This window comes from Leuresthes tenuis, unplaced genomic scaffold (assembly GCF_036924035.1).
Source record: "Leuresthes tenuis unplaced genomic scaffold, fLeuTen1.0.hap1 SCAF_23, whole genome shotgun sequence".
NCBI classification, from domain to species: domain Eukaryota; kingdom Metazoa; phylum Chordata; class Actinopteri; order Atheriniformes; family Atherinopsidae; genus Leuresthes; species Leuresthes tenuis.
In genome coordinates, this window is record NW_027325377.1 from 16,221,750 (window position 1) to 16,247,744 (window position 25,995).

At 41.8% G+C, this 25,995-nt stretch overlaps 1 protein-coding gene across 6 annotated transcripts in view; it reads right to left on the reverse strand.

The window, feature by feature from the left end:
• The window catches only part of ppp1r12a (protein phosphatase 1, regulatory subunit 12A), a 40,898-nt gene that overhangs the window by 11,730 nt on the left and 3,173 nt on the right, over window positions 1-25,995 (reverse strand). For 3 of the 6 annotated variants that reach the window (XM_072377717.1, XM_072377715.1, XM_072377719.1), the window contains exons 2-13: window positions 11,774-11,904; window positions 9,395-9,513; window positions 6,351-6,510; window positions 5,579-5,723; window positions 5,424-5,498; window positions 5,191-5,282; window positions 4,937-5,094; window positions 4,719-4,840; window positions 2,316-2,540; window positions 1,770-1,861; window positions 1,404-1,517; window positions 456-608 (exon numbers count right to left, since the gene is read on the reverse strand). In XM_072377717.1, the coding sequence (XP_072233818.1) occupies window positions 456-608; window positions 1,404-1,517; window positions 1,770-1,861; window positions 2,316-2,540; window positions 4,719-4,840; window positions 4,937-5,094; window positions 5,191-5,282; window positions 5,424-5,498; window positions 5,579-5,723; window positions 6,351-6,510; window positions 9,395-9,513; window positions 11,774-11,904 (1,586 nt within the window). The remainder of the gene's footprint in view (window positions 1-455; window positions 609-1,403; window positions 1,518-1,769; window positions 1,862-2,315; window positions 2,541-4,718; window positions 4,841-4,936; window positions 5,095-5,190; window positions 5,283-5,423; window positions 5,499-5,578; window positions 5,724-6,350; window positions 6,511-9,394; window positions 9,514-11,773; window positions 11,905-25,995) is intronic. The other 3 variants (XM_072377720.1, XM_072377718.1, XM_072377716.1) reach the window with 2 other exon arrangements.

The window sequence follows — 25,995 nt, forward strand, 5'->3', positions numbered from 1 at the left end:
TAAATGAAAAATAAATGACAAAAATTATCCGTACTAACTAATAGCTCAATTACTTTTACTTTACTTTAACTCTACATTTGGTTATTAATGGCTGCCAGCAGCATTGTTTTCATACTTAAACAGGCCAGATGTGGGAAATCTTAATAGGTATGTTATCATACCAAAAAATAGCCAATTCTGTGAAAATTATCTTTCATTCATTAACATAAAAATTTGCATTTATTTAAAGATTTTGGACAAAAGTGACAATCCTAAACTTAATCAATCAGATGGATGTTAAAAAGCATGTCTTCCAATATTAATTTAAATATCACAAAAAACCAGGGGGGGGGGGGGAGAATAAATTAAAAACAAACCAACAAAAAAAAACAAACTTGGACTGCAGCAGAGCAGAGATGCAGACAAAAAGGACGGGTGGGTGTAGAGACGGTGGCGCCTCACTGAGGCTGGTGTACCTGCGGTAAATGCTGTAAGACTGGTAGTGGGAGGAGGGTGGCTGCCAGGGTTTAGTATTACAGGTGTTAGGGTCCAAGCTGGAGGTTGACGAAGACTTGGCTGGCACGTCCCGCGTGCTGCCACTCCGCCCTAGTGCTAGCGTATGGGATGTGCTGGCGTGTTGGCAGGCAGGTGGGCAAGAGAGGCATGTCAGCGGTGAGAGCGTGCAACACACAAACATATAGAAAGTACAGGAAACGGACATATTACAGACTATTAAGCTCTGACACACCGTTGTTGCATTCATGGCATATTGGTGTAGCTAAAAATGAGTTATTTTGGCTTTTGTTGATTGCAATAACCTACTCCAGATGTGCCAATATTTTCCAGATGTTTCAAATTTCCTAAAATATATTCAAGGCTCCTAGTTGGCAACATCAAAAGTTAGAAACTTGGAGAAATACAAGAATCAACAACATCCCAAACGGCTTTTATGATGTGAAACTACGGTGTTTTCATTAGGCTCAAGGCCAGCATTTCTCCCGTATGATATGAATGCAGTGCGAGTCCATGTCTTGGTTCTGTGCCACGAACATGATTTATCTGACAGCATTTAGGCTCGTTAAAATACCCCAGCGATGCATTTCTCAGTGACACAGCAACCTGACAGGACAGGTACAGTCATGCAACAGACTCCATGGCAGTGATACAGAGGCATTGGGCTGATTTGCATAGCTTTCTATAGCTGCCTATGTTTGGAAGCAAGTACAAACGTATCTAACGGACAATCAAAATGTCCCTCAAGTGACTGACAAAATCAATATCACTGATATCCAAGTAGAGTTTATATCCAAAGCTATGCAAGCCAACCTCGTAATGGATCCGCACGTCTCATCTGATTGAGCAGAGATCTGCTGAGATGAGGCATGAAACTTTGGCACAGATTTATATTGCAGCCTGAGGCTAACCTGCGCTGGTAGCTGGAGGTTCGGTTGGTGGATGTGCTTCCTTCGCTGTTCTTCAGGTCATCATCCCAGCGTCGTCGGGTGTAAGAGCCGCTACGTATCAGAGCAGTAGAGTCCCTGGGGATCCACAAGCTACAATAGTATCCAATGCTTCCAGTAACAGATACTGACACTAGAAGTGTACCCGTTTCTGTTCTATTATATGCCAACATAAAGCATTCAAGCACAACACTTCAGTTGTTGCTAAAGGCATTGCACACCATGCAGAGCATCGGGGCTTTTTGCCTGCAACACGCAGCAGTGAGCAACAGGAGCTACTCATGCCAGTGCTTGTCTGCACAGAGCCACTACTTGGCTTCAGGGGTTCACCTGTTTTCCTTCTCGTCTATGTCTGAAGTACTGGCCAGTCTCCTGGGGATGGTTGGAGCCACATAGGCGAGCCGAGTTCCTCTGTCTTTTTCCTGTAAGGAGCAAAAAAAAAAAAAAAAGAAAAAAGAAACAGGCTCATGTTATAGTAATTACTGAAGAGCGGTTGTTGAGCATCACTACAAGAATACTCGACTTCATATACTGTAAAAATGTGGTTTTTAACTTTTAATCGCTCAGCAGTTCATAGTAACATTAAGACAAAGTATTAATACTTTTCTAATATATTGCAGCAAGCAGGTCAATATGTCTTCTAATTCTCCTGAAGGCGTTATCATGATATGCCTAACAGAAAAAAATTAAGTGGCTAAATTTTAATATGCCAACTGCTCTAAGTATAATACATAATATAAATCCCTCCTCAAACATGTGCAAAAAGATCAGAAGTAAGTGTTCACTGTCTGCCTGCCTGACTGTGTGCATACATATGTTCCAGGACATCCACGACCGAGCACATAGCTGAACACAATGAAGTATTTCATTGCTGACCTTCTCTTTTTCCTTGTTGTCGAGAGATGAGGAGAGACGAGGGCTTGAGGCAGAGCGCATCACCCCTGTGGTGTCCTTCTCCCTCTGAGCTTCCTTGGTGGCTGTGATTTCTGCGAGTGCCCCATAGCTGCCCGTCTTCCTCAAACCCAAACGCCATGACGCCGGAGACTCATCCTTCCTCTCCTCCTCCACTTTAGTTGAGACCCTTCCAGCAGGCTGCACAACCTGAATAGGAGATTTGGGCAGTGACTTTGAGAACACGGAATTATCCCATTTTTTTTGTGTAAGACCTTGTTAACTGGGATTTTTAGTTATCTTGGTAAGTAGCAAAAACGTCAGTAAGGTCAAACCATTTAGATTAATCCAGAAGGGCTGTGGTCAAAACCTAAAAGAGACTATTTACAAGGAAGAACATGCCAGCTCGGATATGTACGGCCTAGACTCAAACTCCACAAATACACAACTGTCCCTGACTCAGCTAAGAGCCCAAAATTATATTCCTGAGTACGTGCTATTCTCAGTGATCCTCAAGAATGATTCATTCAACCTGTGTGGGATGCGAGGTCAAAATTTGTCTTTATTTATTTTATTTTTTTTTAAGAGGGGGGGGTCTGACCACAGATTTAAAAAAACAACCAGACAAGCAACTGAAAACACAGATGCCACACAGACACAATGTGAAAACAAAGATTAGCAGTGCAGTTGTTGAAGTGAAAACAGCGCCATGTAATGTTGATGAGTGTCGGGGGGGGGCTCAATCACTAATGTCGAATTTTTCCACTGGGTCTATCATCTGTGCTGTGTCTAACAAAACCACGATCAGTTGAATCGTGCTTTTCTACTGTACCACACAGACTAATTTGGCAGAGCTACCAATTAAGCTCGGTTCATTTTGCAAGCTGGTTCAAATTTCTCTGATTCCTTCACAAGTGATGGATCCTTCTGCTTCACCAGAGTAAGGCAAATGTTCGAGTTAACCTCAAGAGACGCTAGAAGTAAACAGAAATCCTCTGGAGAAGGGCTGCCATCATCACGGTTTACTGTGGCATGGAGCACTACAGCAGGCAAACCCAGCCAAGTGGAAAAACCCTGCATCACCTATAATCAGGTAAGGGTGGTTAGGGGAGATTGTAGTGCTTTGTCAGTGCAAAAGTGCATGAGGGATGAAAGAACAACTCTGGTGCACACCAATGCCTCACCATAGGTTTTTTGGGCACAAGAGAAATGCCAGTTTTGCGCAAACCTTGACGCCACAATGCAGGACAGCCTGGCTCCGCCAAAGGCATGAGAGGAGTAATATAATCAAACTAAAGCCAACCAAGACAAGAGCCCGGGGATGAGAAAGATGCAAAGAGGGAGGAGGACAGAAAGGTTGAAACAGAAAAAGGCAGAATAAGACAGAAGCAGCAGCAAAAGAAAAACACTTAATGGGCAAGGACAGACCTTACAAAGCCTAGTCACACCACGCGGTGCCAAACTAGGGACACCATCAATACTTTCAGTTGAGTAAGTAACAGATCCAACAGGGCATTTTCAAAAATATCACCCATTCATTAGAAGTTGTTGTGGTGTGTTAGCACCAGGCTTCAAATAAGGTTTGGAAGTTTATTGCAAGAAAAGAAGCAGGAAAAAAAAAAGAAAAAAAATCTTGTGTACAGACAGACTAGAGGGTGAAATTTAATAATCACAACCGAGAAGGTGAGGGAAATCCTCCGTTTAAGATTCAACATTCTAATTGGAGATTTAGAAATATTTGCAGGTGGTGTCTGGATTACAAACTGAATAGAAGAACAGTCGGGGCTTTGTATCATCCCCATTTTCTTATGGAAAACATTTCCCTCTACAAGGAGTTCATGAGCGTTCAAAACAGTTTCTGGAGATTCTATTAGTCACACAGGAGGTCGCATTGGCTTATATTTTCAGCAAGTGGAATGAGAGAAGAAGACATGCTCTTGGAAAAATTTGCCATGCTCGCTTTGGTTAAATGCTTTTACGCCAGCAGAGGGCAGCAGAGCCAAAAGTGGGACACGACTAACGCCTTTATTCCACCCCAACAGCCACCCCAATCTACAGCTCTATACACTTCACCCACACAGAACCTAGACATCTTAGTAAATCACTAACAACTTGTAGAATACTGCCACTCACGATCCAAACTATGTGGGCCAGTGGCATGGTTGTTAAGCACCACTGATGATTAGTTTTAACTCTCATTCTCAAGGCCTCTGCGACATCGGTTAGCGGCACCTTAAAGAGCAAATCAAAACCAGGAACAACTATACGAGTGATGGTCTGGAATATGAACTCTAAGCTCATTTATGTTAACCCCAACTATCTTCAGTCGGCTTTGAAGTTAACACAGCTTACAATCTCATGTGTCGTGGCTTCATGTAAGACTCGTACCTTTTTAATAGGTGAAGTAGGAGTCGTCACCTGGTTAGTTGGGCTAGTTGGTGATGACACGCCGACGGTGGTAGGAGTGGGCGTAGTGCTGTTGCTTACCGCTGCCGAGGGCTTGTTCTTGTCTAAAGGAGTTGAAACAAAAAGGTTTTTAAAAAAAAAGCCACTGTGCAGGGTCATTTTAGAGCATTTGCAAGGCTAAAACAAGATGGACACAGTACCTGCTTCAGTCTCAGACTCTGAATCTTCCTCCTCCTCTTCTTCACTGGAGCAGCTTGATTCATCCTTCTTCCCCTCTTCCTCTTCATCCACTTTCTCAGGTTCTAAGGTCTCAATGCGTGGAGCGCTCTTTTCAGGCTCCAGGAGTAGCGTTTCTTTACTGAAACGCACAGAAGCACAAAATGTGAGGCCTTCGCTGTAGGGTGTTTGATAACAACGTGAAAACTGTTTTGATCGTTTTTGTCCAATCGCTTACCTCTTCAGTGGTTTCAGCGATTGGTTGTTATCCCCCGTGGTTGTCGTTTCAATCAAAGGAGATTTCTTAACGTCTTTCTTCTCACTCATCAGCTGGAAGAAAGAAAACAGCAGGAGACTTAGAATCCTGGACAGACGATGAAATCAGATTGTTTCTCAAGAACCCGTCCAAGTTCGTTAATTTGCTTTGAGCAGATACAACAGATTTTCCAATCAGCAGTCCCACCGACTCACCAGATTTTGTTTCTTTTGTAGTTCTTCCAAGTATCCCAGAACATCTTCATCTGCTACATCAAAAGCAGTTTGGCCCTGAGGGAAGAAATACAAACAAAGTTATGGACGGCACAGCGCACATACCGACATATTACCTCATAACTTCAGTTGCTCACCATCTTATTAATGAGGTCCATGTCACATAGGTTTTCCACCAGGACCCTACAGGCCTCCTCTTTGCCCCAGTGTGATGCTGCGTGTAGAGGAGTCCAGCCATCGTAGTCTTTAACATTTACATCATACCCTGCTTGGATTAAAAGCCTGCACAATGAGAGATTTGGAAAAAGGGGGAGGGAGAAAACAAAAATAGTTTTCGTGTGAATTAGCAAATGTGGTTCCCGGATTGGATTCTGTCAACTAATCTTTTAAGGTGCTGCCAGGGTCCAGGCTTTCAAAATTGCATCAGGATTTGCAACCCCAGGTCAGATTAACAAAATATAGTCCTCTCAGAGATATTACTGAGAGATAATCCTAAAGTTTTAGTCATCCCTTAGAAAAGCTGGATGTCAAATTTCAAACCTTCAATTATTAGGCAACGCAGCTCCTAATATGGGGGAAGACATTAAATTCCCCATTGTGTATGGTAGTTGTGCAAAACTTTGCAGGTCTTAGAGGTATCTATGGCAGCAGAGCGTGCTGGCTGGCTTCCCAGACCAGATATACAGGCTACTGCAGTTCCTATTTGGGAGCAGCTAAACTGTATTAACAATCCACCGAGACAATGATGCAAAAAGCAAGGTGACGAGCTGCAGAGACCAAGACACGTCGAGTATTCAACATACAAGACAGGCTTTATGTCACAACAAGCTATAAATGTGTTGGTCGTTACACATGTTGCAGATATTCTTCATTGTGTAAACTAACAGGGGAATCAAGACCGCGGCTTACTTTAAAACCTCCACGTATCCTTTTGCAGCAGCTACATGAAGCGCCGTTCCACCAGATTTTGTATGCCGGGTATCTTGGATCTGGCCGCTATTGAGCCATTGCCGGGCATCCCTCAGCATGACCCGCTCCTCTTCTTTTCGGGCTGCCTCAATATCAACCCCTGTTGAGACAGAGAAGACCGACACTGTCAAACGTCCGTTCAGGAATGACCCGCAACGTGGGGGCAAGCTTTCGGCTGAAACACTGAAGTCAAAGGAAGAAGAAGCACAATCCTCACAACTTATTTATGAGATCTATTTGTGTTACATCTAAAAAAAAGAATGCAAATGTTTGGCATGCATGAACAGGTTCACAGAAGAGAGAAAGTCAAATATTTAAATTCAGAGAACCATAAAATTTTCCAGAGCCAGACTTTGGAATAACCCGTTTTTAAAAGGACAAATAGGCCCAACATGATCATGGCACCATCTCTTCACACAAGGGTGTTGTCAAGCAATTGTTTTCCATAAGGGAGGTGTTTCACGCCACTATTCTGTCAATTTAACAAAACAATAGTGGCTGTAAACACATGCTGCTCAGCTGGTTAAGTGGGTCACTATGTCAGTGCTATACGATGCATGCAGGGTAACAGTGAAAACAGGCGTGCATTGTCCTGTGGACACCTGGTTGGAACACATGACCCTCTAAAATCTTTCTGATTCACAACCCACTGACTTTTCAGCTGAGCGTTAGCAGCACTGAACTCCAGAATATCAACAACAACCCAAAGGGTTTGCTGGGATACGAGCCAAAATTTCAGCTGATCTTATACGTTTTTGTTCAGGTCGCATTAAACCAACAAAAGGGCAACTGTGTCTGAAAATGGGTCTGTTCGTATTAAATATCATTGTGAAAAACAACCCAAACACACACACAAGCTTGAACTACAAACCATACGGCAAACTTATCGTTCCACGTGGTGCAAATTTGCTGCCAACCAAACTATAAACTGTTTGGGTCCATGATATAGCGGCTGAAACGGAAACATAGAGATTGGAACAACCTGAAAGGGGCTCATCGCCACTTAGCACGGTGGAGCCAAACATTCTTTGACACCGTTTCTTCAATTCAGTGATGCAGCAATGTCTTCCAAGTAACTGTCCTGTGTTTAACATACTGCTTTAAAGTCAATACAACTGACATTATGCCATAATTCAAGCTAAATTCACAGCAACATTACAGAAAAGACAATGTATACATTACTATAAACGCACAGAGTCACTCTAAAATTCATTAGAGCAGGTCTGTCATTATGGAGAATAGTTGGCCAGGTAGAGCAAGATCCCATGATCACTTGGGAAGTAGCCTACACTGTGTCTATAAAAAGCTGGGAGTCTAATGGCCTCTAAGTAGCACCACAGAACAAGAGCAAAGTGAGAAGAGCTGGCAGCAGTTCAAAGCTGAGTTTTTAAAAGAGAGGAGCACATCTCCCACCCTGACATTGGGAAAATACAAAAAATAAATAAATCTAGGCAAATATTAACAGCTTTGGAGGTAAGGTGACTTAAGTTTTATCGTTTTGGAAAGTCAAAAGAGAGAGGACTAGAAAAATAAGTTGGTTTAAGCCTCAGAAAGCTGCTGCCAGTGCAGTCCAAATTATTCTCCTCTCAGCAACACCTTACCCAATACCAACAGAATGCAAGCTAAAAATCACTCTGAGGCAGCCCACCTCCAGTCCAACACAAGGACAGAAGAAGCTTTTATGCAGCATTTGTCAGAGAAGACTCTCCAGTCATTTCACAGAATCAAAACCGAGGAGAGGCTACAGAACCTGTCCCTGCAAATGGGAAACCATGGACACTTGCTCACAAATTTCACACCATAACTGACGTGTCTTTGAGAGGAGAGAATGAAATTACAAACATACAGAAGCATTACACAACAGCCAGTTGCATAATGCTGCCTGCTAGCTTTCGCATAAAAAAAAAAAACCTGAGCTGTGGATTGTCAGCAGCAGCCCTGAGCCAGGATGACCACAGATTCACTCTGCAGTGGAGCAGATCTTTAAATTTTACAATTCTGTATCAATAAATAAAAAAATCATCCGGCTCGCTGAAGTCTGTGAACACAGGTAATGTGGAGTGACATTAGCTTTTTGCTTCAGTTGGTGATGGATGTTTAAAGGAGGCAGCGCGAGGATGAACAGAGGAGAGCATCTAATAGGCATCGCCAAATCAAAGCTGACAGCTGCCTCTGGTCGACATGCCTGAGGTCTGGGTGGGTGCACTTCTCACCACCATTACATAATAACAGCAAAGGAGCACGACAAGGAAAAAAAACATTCTGGGTGTAATAATTACTGGACGCCATATGCTTTTAAACACTTGCACCTTGATTTGAAAGTTCAGAGATTGACCGTTTACAGCTTGAAGAAGGGAACGCAAAACACGCTTCAAAGAAGGCCAAACCATGCAACATTTAGGAGAAGATATGAGCAGAGGAGCACCCCTCTGGCCTGGGGCCAGCTAACACATCTGAGCGTGGCCTCTTGCCATGAGGGAGGGCCTTTCATCGAGACTGCCCCGGCCAAAAATAGTAAGACCCAGGGTTTTACTTTAGAATCATCACATGAGAGCTGACAACACAGCTGCGTAACTATTCTATATTATGTAAGGTTTCATCGAGCAAAGGAAAAACAGCAGGTGACAAGACGCACCACGAGAATCGAGTTCCTCGTTCCTCATGCATGCAAAAAAAACAAAAACAAGCTGGGACTCATCCAGCAAGCCATCAAGATCACAACCAAAGGATTGATTTATAGCCATCATATGATTCATTCAGATCCAAACATTTTACAGTGTGCTGGTGACAAACTGAAGCTCTGCCATAAAGCAATCAAACCCCCAATTCAATCTGTTCTTTTTAACATATTACATGCTTTCTTAGAACAGACTCTTTTGGGACTAATAATAAACAATTAATTTTCATGGAAGAACTTGGATAGATGAGGGAGAGGGACTAGCATGCGGCATGGGCTCGAGTTAAAGAGCTTTGTCATACTGTACCTTGTCGGTTGATCTCATTTTGCAGAAGCTCCTCCATGGCCTCCTCTTCAGCGATGTCCAGAGGCGTCTCCCCCTCGCTGTTCACAACTCCAACATTGGCTCCCTGGCTGATGAGATACCTGAGGGAAAAATAAATAAATAAATAAATAAATAAATAAATAAATACAGAAATCACTCAGGCAGGTGTCAGCAGATGTTTGTGAAAAAATGCTTCTAAATGTTTCTGGAGGAACAACTATTCTTTGGGGAAAAGCCAGCAGATTCCTGCATTATTGTGGTCGGTTTGAGGTTAAACTGTAGCAGGATAACAGGGTGAAAGGCAAACACAACTTCCTTAAACTGATAAAGAAACCGTTGCAAGACATGAGCTGTACAAAGCTGCAGTTAATTCAGTGAAAATACCAGCTGACACCGATGTATCTGCTATTTTGTCACTTTGTCCCAACAAATTCATATCATATGCATAATTTACACTGATTAAATTAATTCAAATGACTAAGGAGCATAATTATCCATTTTCGCAGTAACTCACCAATGCCTCGCAGCAAATTTGAACCATTCAGCATCTTGAGTTTCAGCTGCTTCCAATTAAAGCTGTGGTGAGACTCAGGCCCTTCTCATTAGACCAACAAACCACTTGAAACACACTTTGTGTTTTTGACTTCCACCCAAATGGCAACTGACGTACTACAATTACATCTCAACGTTTCGTATCTTTTTGATTGGACTTTCTATTCTGCCTATTTTAGGTTGGTTTAACTAGGTTTGATAGCTTTGTGGTCTGCAGTCCCACTGTGGGATTCTTACCCAACCCTACAATTAGATGGCTGCGGTGACACCGGGGGCAAACAGATACAGCCCTGCTTGGCAGTTCCCGCTATTGTGAATGAAGATGCTGGGATTTAAATGGGTCGACTGAGAATTCACCGCCTACATCAGGTTGCTGAGTTTCTCACTATGACATTATGTCTCCATTAGTCATCCATATTAGTGCAGCCACTTGACCTTTTCACTCAAGACGCCACAACAACAAACTTCTTGTTTTCTGTTGGAGTTGCCCTGTGCTGCAGCTGTGTTCATGAGACCAACTCAACTCAGGCTTAACAACACATATGTACAAATGTCATATGCATGACTCATTTTCATATCAATACTGCTCATAAAGCTTTTACACCGCAAGTTCATGTTCTCTTCTGCTAGTTACATTTATTGGGAGGGGAAAAGAGAAAAAAAAACAAGTTCCTGAAATGTAACACACAAGTAAAAGAGGTCACGGAACACTTAATATGCTGAACAATGAGTATAACTGAGCTCCTTTAGCCCGTTTAAATAGCCTGATAACATCTCTGTTGTGTTTACACCCTATGAGCCATGTTCTTACCTGACAAAAGGCTAAAAGCAGAAGAAAAAAATACTTGAGTGCATCTGCAGATGTTGTGGATGACCCCAATCTCTCTATATCATCTTACATCACACCAGCACTGTGTATGATTGGCCGCCTGTACAAATGTGACAACAATGGCCCAATACCTTCTGTGTTCAGCGAACTGGTTGAAATTTTAAGTTAAAAATGCCCCAATTGGCAGTCAGTGAAGGTGATGTTTAATTCAGAGATGATTCAAAAAACAATGTTGTTGGTTTTTTTTAAATAGTGAAAGGGAAAACCAGTGCAACACGTGCTGTGTGCCGTGTTCACCCAAACAAATTAGCATGAGACTACAATACCATCGTGCAGTGTTAAGCGGGATAATTGAAACATTAGGGCATTTTGAGTGCCAATACTGCCAACAGCAACACAAGGACAGAGTTCACTAATTGGGCGCGCAAATGCGCAGAGGTCAGCGAAGGCAGCACATTAGTTCGAGGCTACGGTCGAACAGTTTAAAACAAGAATCTCATGTGCTTTTTCCTCAAGGTTTAAACAACCTCATGCGCTATGAAAAAGATAAGAGGGTAAATTAAATGGGAGTTTAATAAAGACAAATGCTGCGCAAAGGTAAATGATATGGGTCTGTGGTGGTGAAATGACATTTTGTGGAGGGCAGACAACAAATTGCACATCTTATATATTTAGTGCCGTTTTTATGTTATTTTATCCAACCAGATAAAACATACTTACAAAAGTTAAAAACATTTATAATAACAAGAAATACAGCGGCATTACTGGCCTCACTGATCGGATAGTTTCTTTCAATTTTTAGAGCAAAAGGTTCTGTGATGAGTGGGGCAGTTAGTCAAATGTCTTAGAAGAAGTTACTCTAGAAACAAAACAGGAAGTGCGGATGAGTTTGCAAAAAACAAACCTGATGGAACCGATAGTTTCTTAGAAACCGAGAGAAAAAAACAAAAGAAAGAAAGAAACTGCTCCAAAATACTTACTCTGCTATGTCTAGGTATCCACAGGATGCTGCAGCGTGGAGAGGGATCCAGCCCTCGTTGTCAGGCTGGTTGACGCTGGCACCATGCTCCACCAGGAAAGTCACCATGTCAACATTGTCATCTATGCATGCCTGAAAGAGAGACGGCAGAGAGGAGAGTCAGAACACAAAGTGTCCAGTGTGTCTATGAGTGATTATCCATCAGTGCACGAGCGTACAAGCACACATGCATGGGAGCTTATGTCAGTGGGAAAGAGCATTATAGTCCGTCTGATAAATTGCTATGTGTGTCCCAAACTGTTTAAGACAGCCGGAGCATTCCCAAAATGCCTGCACATAGCGGGGGTGCTTTAAATACCGTACAGTGCAACACTTCTGATAGGGCCATTGGAGCGCTGTGTTTACGTGCTTTATACAACAAGTAGTAGTATTTAAAGAGATCTATAAAACCAGCTGTTACTTAAAAGATCAGCTCGGCACATCAGCCTGACAGGTCACATGATAAACCAAACCACTGACACAACCGAACACGATGCCTTTTCCTTTCCAAGAACTCATCTTCTTCGCCTAATCAACCCTGATCATTAAGAGTTGCACAATTATCTTGTGCTGGGGACAAGAAACAATATTAAGCAGCACACTAGAAAACCACACGTGTTTGAAAATGATCAACGTATCCTTGAATGACAACAAACAAAATCAGAATTACAGTTGGGGATCTGACTTCTTTGGGATTCATTGATTCTTTCATGGAAGCAACAGATGCTAATCATAGATCAGTGTAACGTCCTTGATAGTGGTGATACAGGCATGTCACAATTATGTAATCGTTTGAGTGCAATTATTTCAGCTGGCTGCAATCATTTTGTGTTAGGTCAATGGATGAATGAAACTATCAGTTGTTAGATTTCTAAATATCAAGGATTCTACCCAATTTGCTTAACTTCATAGCAGAAAGTCTCATCTGCCGAGCGCAATCTTTGTTCACAAAGACTAAGAGGCAAGCAGACATAGCATTTTTGTTTATATGCTTCAAGTTTTATTGCCATGGATGCTCATTTATAGGGAGTACTGTGTACTTTCATACAGTTTGCAAGCTCTGACAGCAGGGAAAGGTTTGCCGTTTAACCCATTGGAGAAAGAAACCCAAAAGGTTACACTATGAGAAAAAGAAAAGAAAAAGGGACTAAAAAAGGAAAGACTTTCGTAATGTTTTGTGTATAATCAAGATAACTGGCAGACATTTAGATTAGTTTCAGAATGAATACAAACTTGTAATGGCTGCAGGAGCTTTATTTACCCATGTGGCTGTGGAGGGAGAAAGCTGTCAACATGCAAAACAAAGAAAGAGACGGGGGAGCCAGCAGGGCACTTTTCATTAAATACAAACAAAGGCCTTAAAGCTAAGAGGCTATCTCGTGTCAAAGACACACAAGGTGACTTGCAAAGCAATGGCTCAAAACCAAGAGCTAGAGTTTTAGAAACAAAAAAAATAATAGTGTATATGCAGCTAAAGTGCCCTACTCATAAGAAATTAATAACTGTGAGAACAAGGCTCCACTGGCAGCCATCATAGTAAATAATCAGGATAAACGGAGAAATAACTGTCATTCAGTAATAATAACAAAAACTTTTTCCCTTCTCAACATCTCAAACCCATAATTGAACACAGTGCACAGACCGTCTCCCTCTCTTCTGGGGTTGCTATGACAACAAAAGCGTGGACAAGGGAAACAGATACACATGAACACACAGCGGCCTCCTGTTCAGGGCACACGACTATCTGGCTGGAATCCTTGTCCAAATTTGGGCCGTTTACAGCACTAGAGCTGGAGAGTGCCTGTAAAGGCCTCACTGAGCTTATCTGACAGTCTATGTGTATTTATGTATGATATGGTTCGGTTGTATGTGGGTGTTCGGGCACTTTGACAGACTTCTAAGGTTGCAGATGTACTTTTTGACAGAACAGGTTTGTTCGACTTCATTAGAGGATGGGCAACATCTACAGCTCTAATCACAAGTGAAATGTCACCATTATTGGTGTGAGTTTAATGTGGCTGCCCTGGTAGCTTGTGCTTCCCATTCAGGTCCACAGTTTGGTCATTTCAACTGTCAACAAATGAGGTTCATGCCTTTCAATTCAAGTATCATTTGATGTTTTTCCCCAGTAGATTAACTCATGTGAATATTGTTTAGAACTGTTATCATATAAGTTTCCACTGAAGGTGGTCTTTGTTTGCATTCATGTGTTACCATTTCAATTTGCAGGTCATCCAGAGAATCACTGTGATGCAGTTTGCTTATTAGCGGTATCTCAGCGAAAAACTTGCTCTCAAACGCACCTCAACATTGCTCCTCCAGCCAGGACCTACAATGTATGCGTGTTTAAGAGGATATACAAGCTCAGCTTAATAGCCAATCGGAGCAATCTCTCCAAATGGGAAAAAAAAGACAAGGAAACAGAGGTTAATCTACGCTTCTGTAAGTCTTTACAGTTAGGTGCAACCTGAGTGTGTCATGGTCTTCACTAGCATCTGACTGAGTGGCAGTAAAGGTAGCTGAGCCGTCAGAATGTTCAGCATAGTCAGTCTGTGTGGCATTACTTCTGCAGTTTCTGAAATTGTCACCACTTTTTTTTTTTTCTTCCTCCATAGCGAACACAGCCGAGCACAAACAAATATGGAGGCTGTCTAAACAGATTCCCTGTGGAAGGAACATTAGAACAGTATGTTATCCTCTTTCTGCAAGTTAATACAACATCTCACACAACCGCAGATGTATGTACAATCGCAGCCAGATGGCCATCAGCTGAAGTCTTTACTTTTCGTTTTGAGTATCATCTTAACAGAAGTTTGGGGGGGGGGGGGGGGGGGGGGTGTGTACTTGGTCATTTCCTGTGTCAAGACCCTTTCATAAGTCATGTCTTTTTAAAACTGCTGTTACACCCTTCAGCCTCATCTGATATACCAACATCTAAATGCTCCCCCTCAGTCATTCCCGACACTGATGTTGCTGAACACCCTTTTCAGTACGTCACAAGCTTCTCTCTGCTGACTCCTCCTAGCAGCTACAGGGGCCCGACAAAAGTAAGCCCTTAATAGCTGTAATTTTCTGTTTGACAGGTACCAGAGTTACAGTCTGCATCAACAGTGGGCTTACTATAGAAGCTCAACAGACAGAATAGGGGACAACAAGATTCACAATTATGTGCCAAGGCATTCTCATTATGTCTAGAATATCACAGTATCTAAAAGGCTTCTGTGTGCGCCACTAATGGGGGAAAGCACACTCCCCTACAACTAAGAGTGTACAGAAAAGAGCAGTACTAAATGATGTCAGCAAAGACCCATTTTGCATTTGCCCCCATAGTGCAAATGAACTGAAAAGGACAAAATATGTCCAAACACACGAGGTAGAGCAATCAGTTCAGACAGCATAGTAGTAGGGGATTTTACTACAAGTTATATTAGGAAACATTGTGGCCTTAATCCCACATCAAACATCACAGTCAACCCCCAAGTGACATTTAAGACCTCTGCTGTGCCTACAGAGAGGCATTCGGTCATGATGTGACTCACTCCCAAACAAATATCTAGCCATTTAAACCCGTTTGTCTGGGGTTCCTCAGAGGAGAGGCAGCCATGTCAAAAATAAAGTCAATAAGATGGACAGTTAACTGAAAACACAAGGAAGAAATATGTGGGTGTTAGCATGGTTTGTTGGTTTTCTAATTTACTCAAATGTACTGCATATATGAATCATTTCAATTTATCCTGGGTCTAACAAAGTCATGCATACTGAAAAGTTGCAAAAGTGGCCCAAGCACCAAGAAGCAACAGCACATTACATATTACCGAATGCATGTTGTCAGTTTGTGAGACATAAATAACCAGCTGAGTTCTTGCTGCCAGTTCTGATAAAAGCTCCACTAAAGTGGAGGCCAACGCTTCTCGGAAGCTGATGGAACAGCGAAAATAAAATTCACACAACATACTAATCAATGGAAACAGGATGCTCCATTTGACTGGTCGATACAGTTTAACATGCACTGTGTGGCTTGCCTCTGAAAACAGTTCTGTCAATCCATTAGGGCTTTGCGGCACGTGGGTAGCAATGCAGCAAGAAAACACAGTGAAAAATCACTAATCTCTAATTGGATATTAATTCCAGATGGAAAATCTGAAAGGCTGTAAATGAGAGCCCAAGGTCAATTTGGTTCATTTTGCCCCCCTTTGCTGCCATTTTTTTGTTTAGTTTGCTTTTAGACTGCAATCCTCCGACTCTACAAACAATTTAATCTTCATTTCGCAATGTTTGTATTTCAGAGGTAATGTGTGATGAAGGAAGCAGTTAAAGCAAACCTGTATTTAACCAGGAAAGAAATGATCCTCAGTGTTGACTTCCTGTACAGAGACAAGGTTTCAGAAAAAGACTCCACCAGACTAGGCATCAACCACTTTACCTACTCAAGTTAAGTGCACCCATGTGGGCCTGATTAAAACCTCAGTCATGAGATTAACTTTAAACTTTTCCCTGGCAGAAAAGATAAAACATAAGAGAGAAAAAAAAATAACAACATCAAAAAAATGAGGACAGGGACAGCAATGCAGTGTGCATCATAATACCCAAAAATAATATGGAGGAATTCAAGCCCCGCTCTTCACTGGAGCTGCAAACAAAGTGAACAAGGCCATTTTCAGACTGGGCCCAAATGTGCGCTCACGATGTGCATCTCAGAAAAAAAAGGCTGGTCTGTTGTCACAACAACAAAGCCAAAAAGAGACCAAGAGTTCAGACCTTGTTGGGCTTTTGTAGGAAACATAAATAAATAGAGAAGACTTCATTTTAAAGCTCACTGGGGTTCCTTGGATAGAACCTGAAGGCATCGCTTTAAGCAAACCACTGTGAGAAAACATCAACAAACTAATGTTGAAAGGAACATATCTAGAGGTGCCATCTTTCTTTTGAACCGTTACTGGCAAGACCGTCGGAACTTTTCTCACGACCTTTAAAAAGGAGATCCACTTCTATCATACCAACAGAAGGCCATACACACTGACAACATTTACATTATTTTGAAAGAGTGTGCCGAATACTCCCTCAGAGACAGGAAAAAAAAAAAAAAACAGGGCAAAAATCTCCAGCAGCAGTAAAGGGGTAAAGCTACTGTTGGTGTATTATCTAATGGGGCATCGTGATGAGAGCGCAAAGCTTAATTTAGCAGCACTCAACATCAAGGAGACACTTGGAGACCCCTCCCCTCCTTGACTTCCTTTAGTAGCACCCTCAGATGGCCGACTCAAGCACACTGCAGAGAGCTGCAGTTGCGGCTTCTGTACAATTTATCGAAGAGTGGGAAGGAACCCGGTGTCACGTGGTTCCTGCCTGCTGCTATTCTATTCTCGAGAATGCTATTTAAGCTACAGGTTACAGCCATCTCCTTCTGTTCTCGAGGGTTAAACAATTGAAGGAAAATTGATTTCGCAGAACATTATGATTGTCAGTGAAGTTGACCTTATGATTACAAGATGTCCCAAGTTAATGTTAGCCTTTAAACATTTCTGTGTAATAGTCACATTATATGAGGGCATACATGAGGGCAAAAATGTGTAAGCTGTAAGATGACCATTGAACCTTTGGCTCTCGTCAGCATATCCTTGAGTCATAGTTGATGTTTGTGCCATACATAATGAAACAAAGGAAAATTCTGAGACTGTCAGTGGCTGCCATTCTCACTACTTTCATGAGAATGAGACAGACAGGCAGACAGACTGACTGACAGAGTAATAAAGTAAACAGCGAGTCACATTTTTCAGGTTCTGTTCCGATTCCAATACCTGAATTTAGACATCTAGTGATACCAGAGCTCTTTTACTTCAACTAAAATATTACAATGAGATTCTCCTTTCTTTAGTCCCACAGATTAAAAGAGAGAGGGGGGGTGTATATATTTGGCAAAACACTTTCACAAGAATCCCAATGAATTTTGGTCGGGATAAAAGCACCGAACAACAAGACATAAAATAACCTTTGATTCATGGCATATGTATTGCATTAAAAAGAACACTCGACAACGCTACTCTGGGTATTGTTTTAAACAGATATTATCCACTTCGTTTGTCAAGATAAGAAGGCATAGAATCCTACAAACACTGAAACAATCATGCCAGTCCAGAGGTGACAATAACGTCTGCATTAACGACGCCTCGAAATACAAAAGAAGAATATGGCTATGTTCACACTGCAGGCAAAAGTCGCCCAGATCTGACTTTTTGAACAGTACAAATCCAGCACAAAGACCCTGATCACCTGTGATCCTAAATGGGATACAAATCCGATATTTTTCAAAGCACCTTTTGCTTCATTTAAGTGAGCCAGATGTCACAATACTGTGCTGGAGGAGGTGAGGCGCAGCGAGATCAAACGTAAACAATGGACGAAACATGATGGAGCTACTCAGTCATTGTTTGCATGTGGATGAGAGGTGCAAATGCAGAGCAAAATATTTGTTTTTGCAAAATATCTATGTTATGTTAGTGTGGACAGGCCCTAAAAGACTAGCTCACCTTGTGCTTTCTGGGAGACTCTTCAATTTTATTCTTACAGTCATGTAGGAGGAGGAAAACTGGTGTCATTTTCACAGCAAAAAGCTTCTAGTATCTGACAAGAAAGCATGAACATCATCTACGTTTTCTGATGCATTACATGCACAAATTCAAGTATGGAAGAGGGTTGCTGACATTCAAAAATGGCGGTCAGAACATCTACTGAGCCCTGAGCATGTACAATAAAAGGTTAAAAACATAGAATTATTCTATTTTTCCTCACTTTGGCTCAAGCCTGAGGATTAGCTTTCTCCCATATAGAGAAATAAGATGGACAACAAAAGTAGCTTCTGCTGGAGTTCAGAACTGGCCTCTTACTTTACTTTACTCCACTCCCTCCCCCTCTAGTAGTACAACTTCTCTCCAGAAAGAAGCAAGGCACTGGTCTTGCATACCAGTGAAGAAATTCCCAGATAAGTAATACTCCTAGCCTTGAGGCTTTAGGCATCAGCGCTCTGGCCACTCCTCATGGGCTGCGTCATTGGCTCAGAGGCACACAGCCACTTCCACAAAAGGAATTCCTTCTTACCGCCTGCATGTAAGTATGAGTGCATTATGTCTCTGCATTTGCATGAGTGTGTGTATGTGTTAGGTAAGCTCAAAGTGCAATGCGAGTATTCAAAATTCAATTGAAACTAACATACAAGACATGAGAGACATGGCTAATATGATAACTGGCATATCTCTATTTTAACAAAGAATGACTGTTCCTGTGGTGAGGTAGTGTACATCTGTAAGCATGTGTGCGTTTATGTACGAGACAAAGGGCTCACAATTCCTGTACAATTGGTAGGGTTTGGGAGGCCAGAGGGTATGAGGGGGAGGGTTGAAGTGCTGCAGGGCGACCAGCTGGGTCCCTCAACGAGATGAGCTCTGTTTGGAGCTGTAACTAGACTACAAACACTCACACATACATACATGAGCACACACACACACACACACACACACACACACACACACAGTCTTTGCCTTTAGCACTCTAGCTGCTGCTGCTTCAGCTACCGAGGACGACCATATATGGCACTGGGATTCCCATGGAAAAAGAAGACCAGGATTGTGGAAGAGAGGGAAAAAAAATGCCAGCAAGATTCTAACTGTATGTTTCACTTGGGCTTTCGCTCTGCAGCCAAAACAATAGCCACGCTTGACAGCCAAGTATGGTTCCAATGAGTGGTCGAAAGGCAAGGAGGTCACTGGTATTGATGGGCAGAGAGGTTAGATACCCACGAAGAGTAAAAACTTCAGTTAGTATTTGTATATAACAGAACCCTTCAGTATCTAAACAGAAAACAGCTCAGTCAGAAGTCATTGACGGTCAACTAAATAGGCATTGAACATGGATCACAGGACCACGTCCATCTTCCCCATCACTCCTCAAACCAATGAGCACATACCCAAGTGGTTAAATGGGCAGCACAGATGCTGGCATCTGCCTTGTCGGCATTTCACAGATAAACAGCCACCGCCAGCATAGATTTAGATCTTCAAAAGAGTAACACTGTATGGCTACTACACAGATACAGCCAATTCTGCAATGACCCGAACAATAAATAAAAACAAAAAGATCAGGTCAACAACAATACTGTAAGAGGGGATTACATTTAGAAAGAAGGCTAAGAGCATACAGACAAAATGAACACTTCACTTATATCTGCATGTCAAACTGGTTAGAAAGAGGAATTCCACACACTGCATGCAAAAGATGAGTGCAGACTTGTTTGCCTGGTTTTCGTGAAATCATGGCGCAGCTGTATGGATACATACATGTGTGTGCATGTGTCTATGCTATGCTGGCGTCCGCTGATAGAAGCAGAAGGAGTGGAAGGAGCAGGCTCACAAGTGGAGCCTCAAAGAGGAAATGAGAAAAATAAACAGCCACTTCCTGTTCCTCTTTGGCCTGAAATCTCCAACGCACAGACCCCTCCTACCATCACCACCTTAGTAAGGCAGATGAGCAACAAGGTCTTACAAGTATTTACTAAATCACTGATTAAAATTACTACACAGCAGTTTTGATCATAAAATATATGGAATGTAACTGACATGATCTATGAAGCACCCTTGGCCTTGCAACCTAAATGGATTGTATTCTAATGAATTCTTTGTGCTCTATACAGAAGCCTGAGTGGTCTTGGTTCATTAATTATTCATTTTACAGTGTAATAACATCTCAGCTTGATTGGAATCAGTGACCTAACATTTATGCTCTACATAACATGGGAATAAACCTTTTGTTTGATGGCACCACAATGACATCCTGTAAACCAAAAAGGTCTTACTTTCCACTCAGTCTTATTGTTAAAAATGGCACATCTTTGTCATCTCTTGGACAAATCAAAAGGTACCACTATTACTTACTAAAACAATCTAATTAGATTGTGATGTTGAATCAACATCAGCTGCAAGCTTGCATAAAGTATGAGGTCTACTTGAGTCACAATTCCAAAGTACTTAAAGTTAAAAGTTAAAGTTAAAAAACTGTTAAAAGAGCATTGCCTGCATGTGCTTACCAGCAGCTATTGGTAAGCATCACAGCAAAAAGCAGCTTCATTCAATCTTATGGCGACTCAAAGATCAGCACTAATGAGATTTATTGGAAAAATCCTTAATATACTAATAGGTGCGTCAAAAAAGCTAAAATGCAAAATCCTGACTTGTATCCTTCATTTGATGGCAAGTTTTATATTGGTGTGGAAGAAGGATGTAACAATGACCAAAAACTTAGACACAAAGTTTAGTTTTATGGAAAAGGCCTATTGCCATATTTGCTTGTGTTTCCTATTTTGAGAATAAAAGGAGAGACTGTAACATCACCCTTCAATAGACAGCAAGTGGATGCGTGTGCTCTCCCTTAATTGTACTCGCTGTTCCATAAGACAATGAGGAATTCATGGGCTCTGGGTCCAGGTGTTTGCAGTTCAAAAACAGCTCATAAAAACACTCAGCATGAGGCATGTGATTGCCGCCAAGCAAACAACGGCGTGATGGCTTCAAGAAGACCCGGCTTAAGCAGAAGACAGACACTATGTGCCACGGGGTAGGAAAAAAAACAACAATGTGAAGTCATCCCACAAACATTTCACAGCAGGTCAATACTATGCAGCGCTCAAAAAGGCAAGGGCAGTCAGAAAAGCAAGCGCTGGTCATTAAACTGTTATGGCACCTCAAAAGATCCTGTCTCACACAAACGTCTCATCATGCAATGAAGCCGACATGTCATTTATCATCAAGCTCTTAAACCATTCCACAATGCCATGAAAATATGTATGGTGATAAATATCTAAGAGGCATACGCTCTGAATGGTCCGTTGACTAGTTGAGTCGAGGTACAGACCCAGATCTACTTGGCCATTTAAAAGAAACCTCCCTCCCTGTCCCAGTACAAATGCATGAGAGTGGAACTGAGTCATTCATCACAACATTACGGACCGTGAGAGAGAACGATAAAGACATTCTGTAACTTCTAAGTTTCTCTGAGGGAGTTCATCGTACATGGAAGTAAAGCACAATTCACTGCACGGACGGTGTCTTGAAAGCGATTTTGTCAGATGACGCTGCGGTTATAAAATCTGAATTTTATTAAATCTGGAAATGCTTTCAGTGACCACAAGCCAACACACACACACACACACACACACAGAGTCTTAATGGGCTGATTTTCAGTCACAATTTCAGACACGTTTAGCTCTCTGACAAAAAAAAAAGCAGAAAAAATGTGAATGAGAGCAGTATTAATTTACAAAGAGATGGAACTTAGGAGCATGTACAGAGCACCACGGCTCATTTGAGTCTAGATGAGCACACACATGCGGAAGTGATTGATCCCCAGCTTTGAGAGGCTTCATTTTGGACGACTTCGGTCAGACGAACATGTTTACATGCATTTTTATTGACTTTTGGTCAAACTAACACAGCAACAACGTGAACGTGCTTATAGACATCAAACCACAATAAGCAGTGAGGTTGGCGATATTTGCTTTGAGATCAGCACATCATTTATCTAAATCAATCTACAGCAGAGCTGCCAAGTTACTGTAAAATAGAGACATTCTATGCAACATAAGATAGAAAAGGTGATGCCCAAGTCTATAAATCTGCCGTCTATCCAGCACTGGACATATATGTGGCAGCAGGTTTACTCTATAGAGAAATTATAGCTTTGACCCCAGGTGAACCAGTTCTAAGCTGCAGCAATACAAATCAGAAATTCTTCACTGTAATCCTCATTATTCCAGATATTCTGGCAGGGATGTATCTTGCGTTTTATCCCTGCTATGCGTTATCACAGTGGTGTCATAAACAGAGATGGAATACACAGGATCCACCCCGACTTCAATCACCTGCAGCATGCATGTTTTTATCTTTATATGTAGTCCACAGTACAGTCCTTTCAGTAAATGTCAAAAGGTTTCATGAGCCATTTTAAAGGATTAACTCCAGATAATAAGCCCTGGTCCAGACATTATCCAAAGTTATGTAGGCCTACTGAACAAAATTACCCAAACTTATCAGCATCCAAAAAGAGTCCAAACCAATATACAGGCAAGCAAAAAAAAAAAAAAAAAACGGTTGTTTGGTGTTTTAAAGTTGGATTTTTGTTTGCTACAATTAAATGTAACATTCTAATGAGAACTACATTCTGACTTTCAGTTTTCATGTCAGACATGTCGTCTTGAGACAGTGTGAAAAAAAAAGATAACATTTTTTTTTTTAAAAACTCAATCAGTCACAATCAGTAACTGAACAGGCGTGCTACAAAATGTTGGTGCGCAAACACCACGGAGACTTCCTGCTGTTGATTATGGGGTTGGTAGAGAACTGGAATGAAACGGCGAGTAACGCCAGCTTGACAAGGAGACAACTGCCAATTATATACAGGTAACAAACGCATGTTGTTGGGCTCCGGTTCTAAAATTAACTCTCAGTCAACTAGCAGGTTGAACATACAATAGTACTACAATGATTCTATCAAGACTGGAATCTTGCATTGTCTCTGGTGACCTTTACTTCTAGTTAGGAAGGGTGTCTCAGTTGTCTCATACCCGTGCATCTACCGTCCAGTGGTGGTGATTAATAAAATGATAATAAGAATCAAAGCATTACTGGCAGGTGAGTAAAGGTCAGTTGATACTGAAACACCTTAATTAATGATAAGTCACTGCAAGCAAACAAGCTGTACTTGTAATGTTGCTCCTACTATTTATCCTGCTCATGGGAAGGGTTGCAGGTCACTGACAAATTTCCTTCATGTGGCTAGTTAAATCAAGACACAATAATACTACTTATACTGTGCTCTAAGACTGCAAAGCTGTCTGAGAAACTGATTAAGCGGATGCAACCTGAGGCAAAATGTAAATGTACGTAAAAAAAAAAAAATGGTAAGAAATGAAATGCAAACATATTTCATACTCTGAGCTGGTCTAGAATATTAGGCATAAAAAAATGTCAACATTTGACAGATATTCATATTCAAGGAAGAAAAAGGCTTCAAAGAGGGACCGAGCAAGACAAAGAACGAGAAAACATAGACCGTCTAGATTCCAGTCCATGAATTATTAAATTACACCTAATGTATTCAGCAATATGTAAGAAATGCATGAGTGACCGTAGTTACGCCTCCAAGACGGCATTAAACAATAACCTCAAAGCCTTGTGCGGTCTTTGTTTTTTTGGAAGAAAAGTGTTCTGAAAGCAAACCTCTAAAGTAAGCAGTTATCCTGTAAGAAGAGTTACTGTAAGGCACTGGGATCCTGTTAAAAGCTCATTATTGGAGTAATTTACCACAAAAACAGTGGTATCTAATTAATTCAACAAACCAACATTTTGAAATGTAAGTGCTTTTATGAAATTTAGACCCCCAAGCCAGTCATCTGGCTGATAACGCCTGAGCTAAAGACATGGTTTGAGCATGAAATCAAAAAAAAAGACAGGCTCACGGGTGATGAACACAGGAAGCTGCCCACTTCTATAAATCAAATGTTTTTTTTAGTTTTTATCTACCGGTCATCGGATTTGGGAGTTACTATGTATTGAACAAAAGTCCTGACTAATATATGTGGATTCACATTTTCATTTACCAAGACAGGTGAGAGCATCAGAGAAGATCTCTTGACGCAGTGACGCATATCTTTTTGGCCATCTCAGCTAAAGGGCCTCTCCACATGAGAAGGCAGGATTTTTTTTTTCCCCTCAGGCAGTCAGACAGGAGGCTTGGGATTCGTAAGAGGATGCCGCACTGCCTTTATCAGGACAGGGACATGTCAATGGCACTTTTTATTTTTTGCTCCTCTCACTGGCCAACTGCAAACCTCAGGCACAGCAGAGAATATCTGCGCTGGAGCTGCAGTGAGAACCACAACAATTATGTAACATATTAACATGACTGATGCTGGTCTGGATGAAAAGAAACAGCCATCTCGTCATCTGCCACCACTTGCGCTGCAACTGTTCCATTACAAACTTGCAATGCTGATTCTCATTTCAAGCTGTTAAGCACAGCCAAAGACTGACTCTGTACAGTCTGTTATGCAACTCCCACTCTGTCCATGCAAATCCACCGACACAAGTGACTAGCAACCTTCTGAGCCGTTGTCATGGAGACAGTGCAAGATAATGTTCATACACTTCAGGAGCATAATGAGGGTATGTAATGTCAACACAGCACGGGCATTGTAAGGTCCAACTCTAGCATATAAGGCTGAGCTGAGCCCTGCTACCAAAGGATCAACAATGGCTATGAGTGCTAGAGAAAAGTTCAGGTGTAGGTCAGTGTGGAGATTTTATAGCATAAAGTGACAAGCCCTGGTTACCTCCACTCTACTGGTGGAGCTCCAAGGGTAATACTGAGCTGGCCCTTGGCATTGTGAAGGAAAAGGCAGGCCAGGGAGAATGACTGAAGGGGAGGGGTTTAGGTGACAGCTGAGGAATGTCTTCTCTGCTCTCTCTTTGCTATGGTTTCCAGCAACCGTCATGTGAGGAATGCCCGAGCTAGGACGAGAGGAGTTGGAATGCTACCCTCAGAGACGAGTTTTGCGAATGGGAAAGTGGATCCGGAACCTCCACACATCAACTGGACCCCTCGTTCACTTGTACATCCTCTCCAAAATCCACCTGCATCTGTGCAATCTGAGTTTTGGTGAAACTGCCTGCCTCAGTCAATCACATCACTTTGTTGAGACAACAGTTTCTGGACATATTTCCATTTCCTTCGGTCAAAAGTCATTTCTAAACTTACAAGATGTCTGTGACTCACATGCAGACACAACCTCTTGCCTAAGTGATACCAGAGCTGCAGTACAAAGCAAAGCTACAGACTGTGAGTCATACCCAAACTTAGTATCATCTCCTGAAACCCAGTTAGGAGAACTTATGGTGGTGGTATTAATAACCCTGCACTGGTCACTAGCATTGGGAGTGATATTGCTGCACCAAATGAGGACTGAGCCACCATGTCACAACATAACACACTTTAAAACAAAGGCAGAAGTCAGTCACTCGGTTGAATAGTTATACTCTAAGTTTTTGTCTTCAATCAATTTTTAAAAAGCGTGACATAAGTCATTGAGACAGGCAACCGGAGACTGTCTGTTCACTTCATCTTCGCTCCATCACAGAGAAC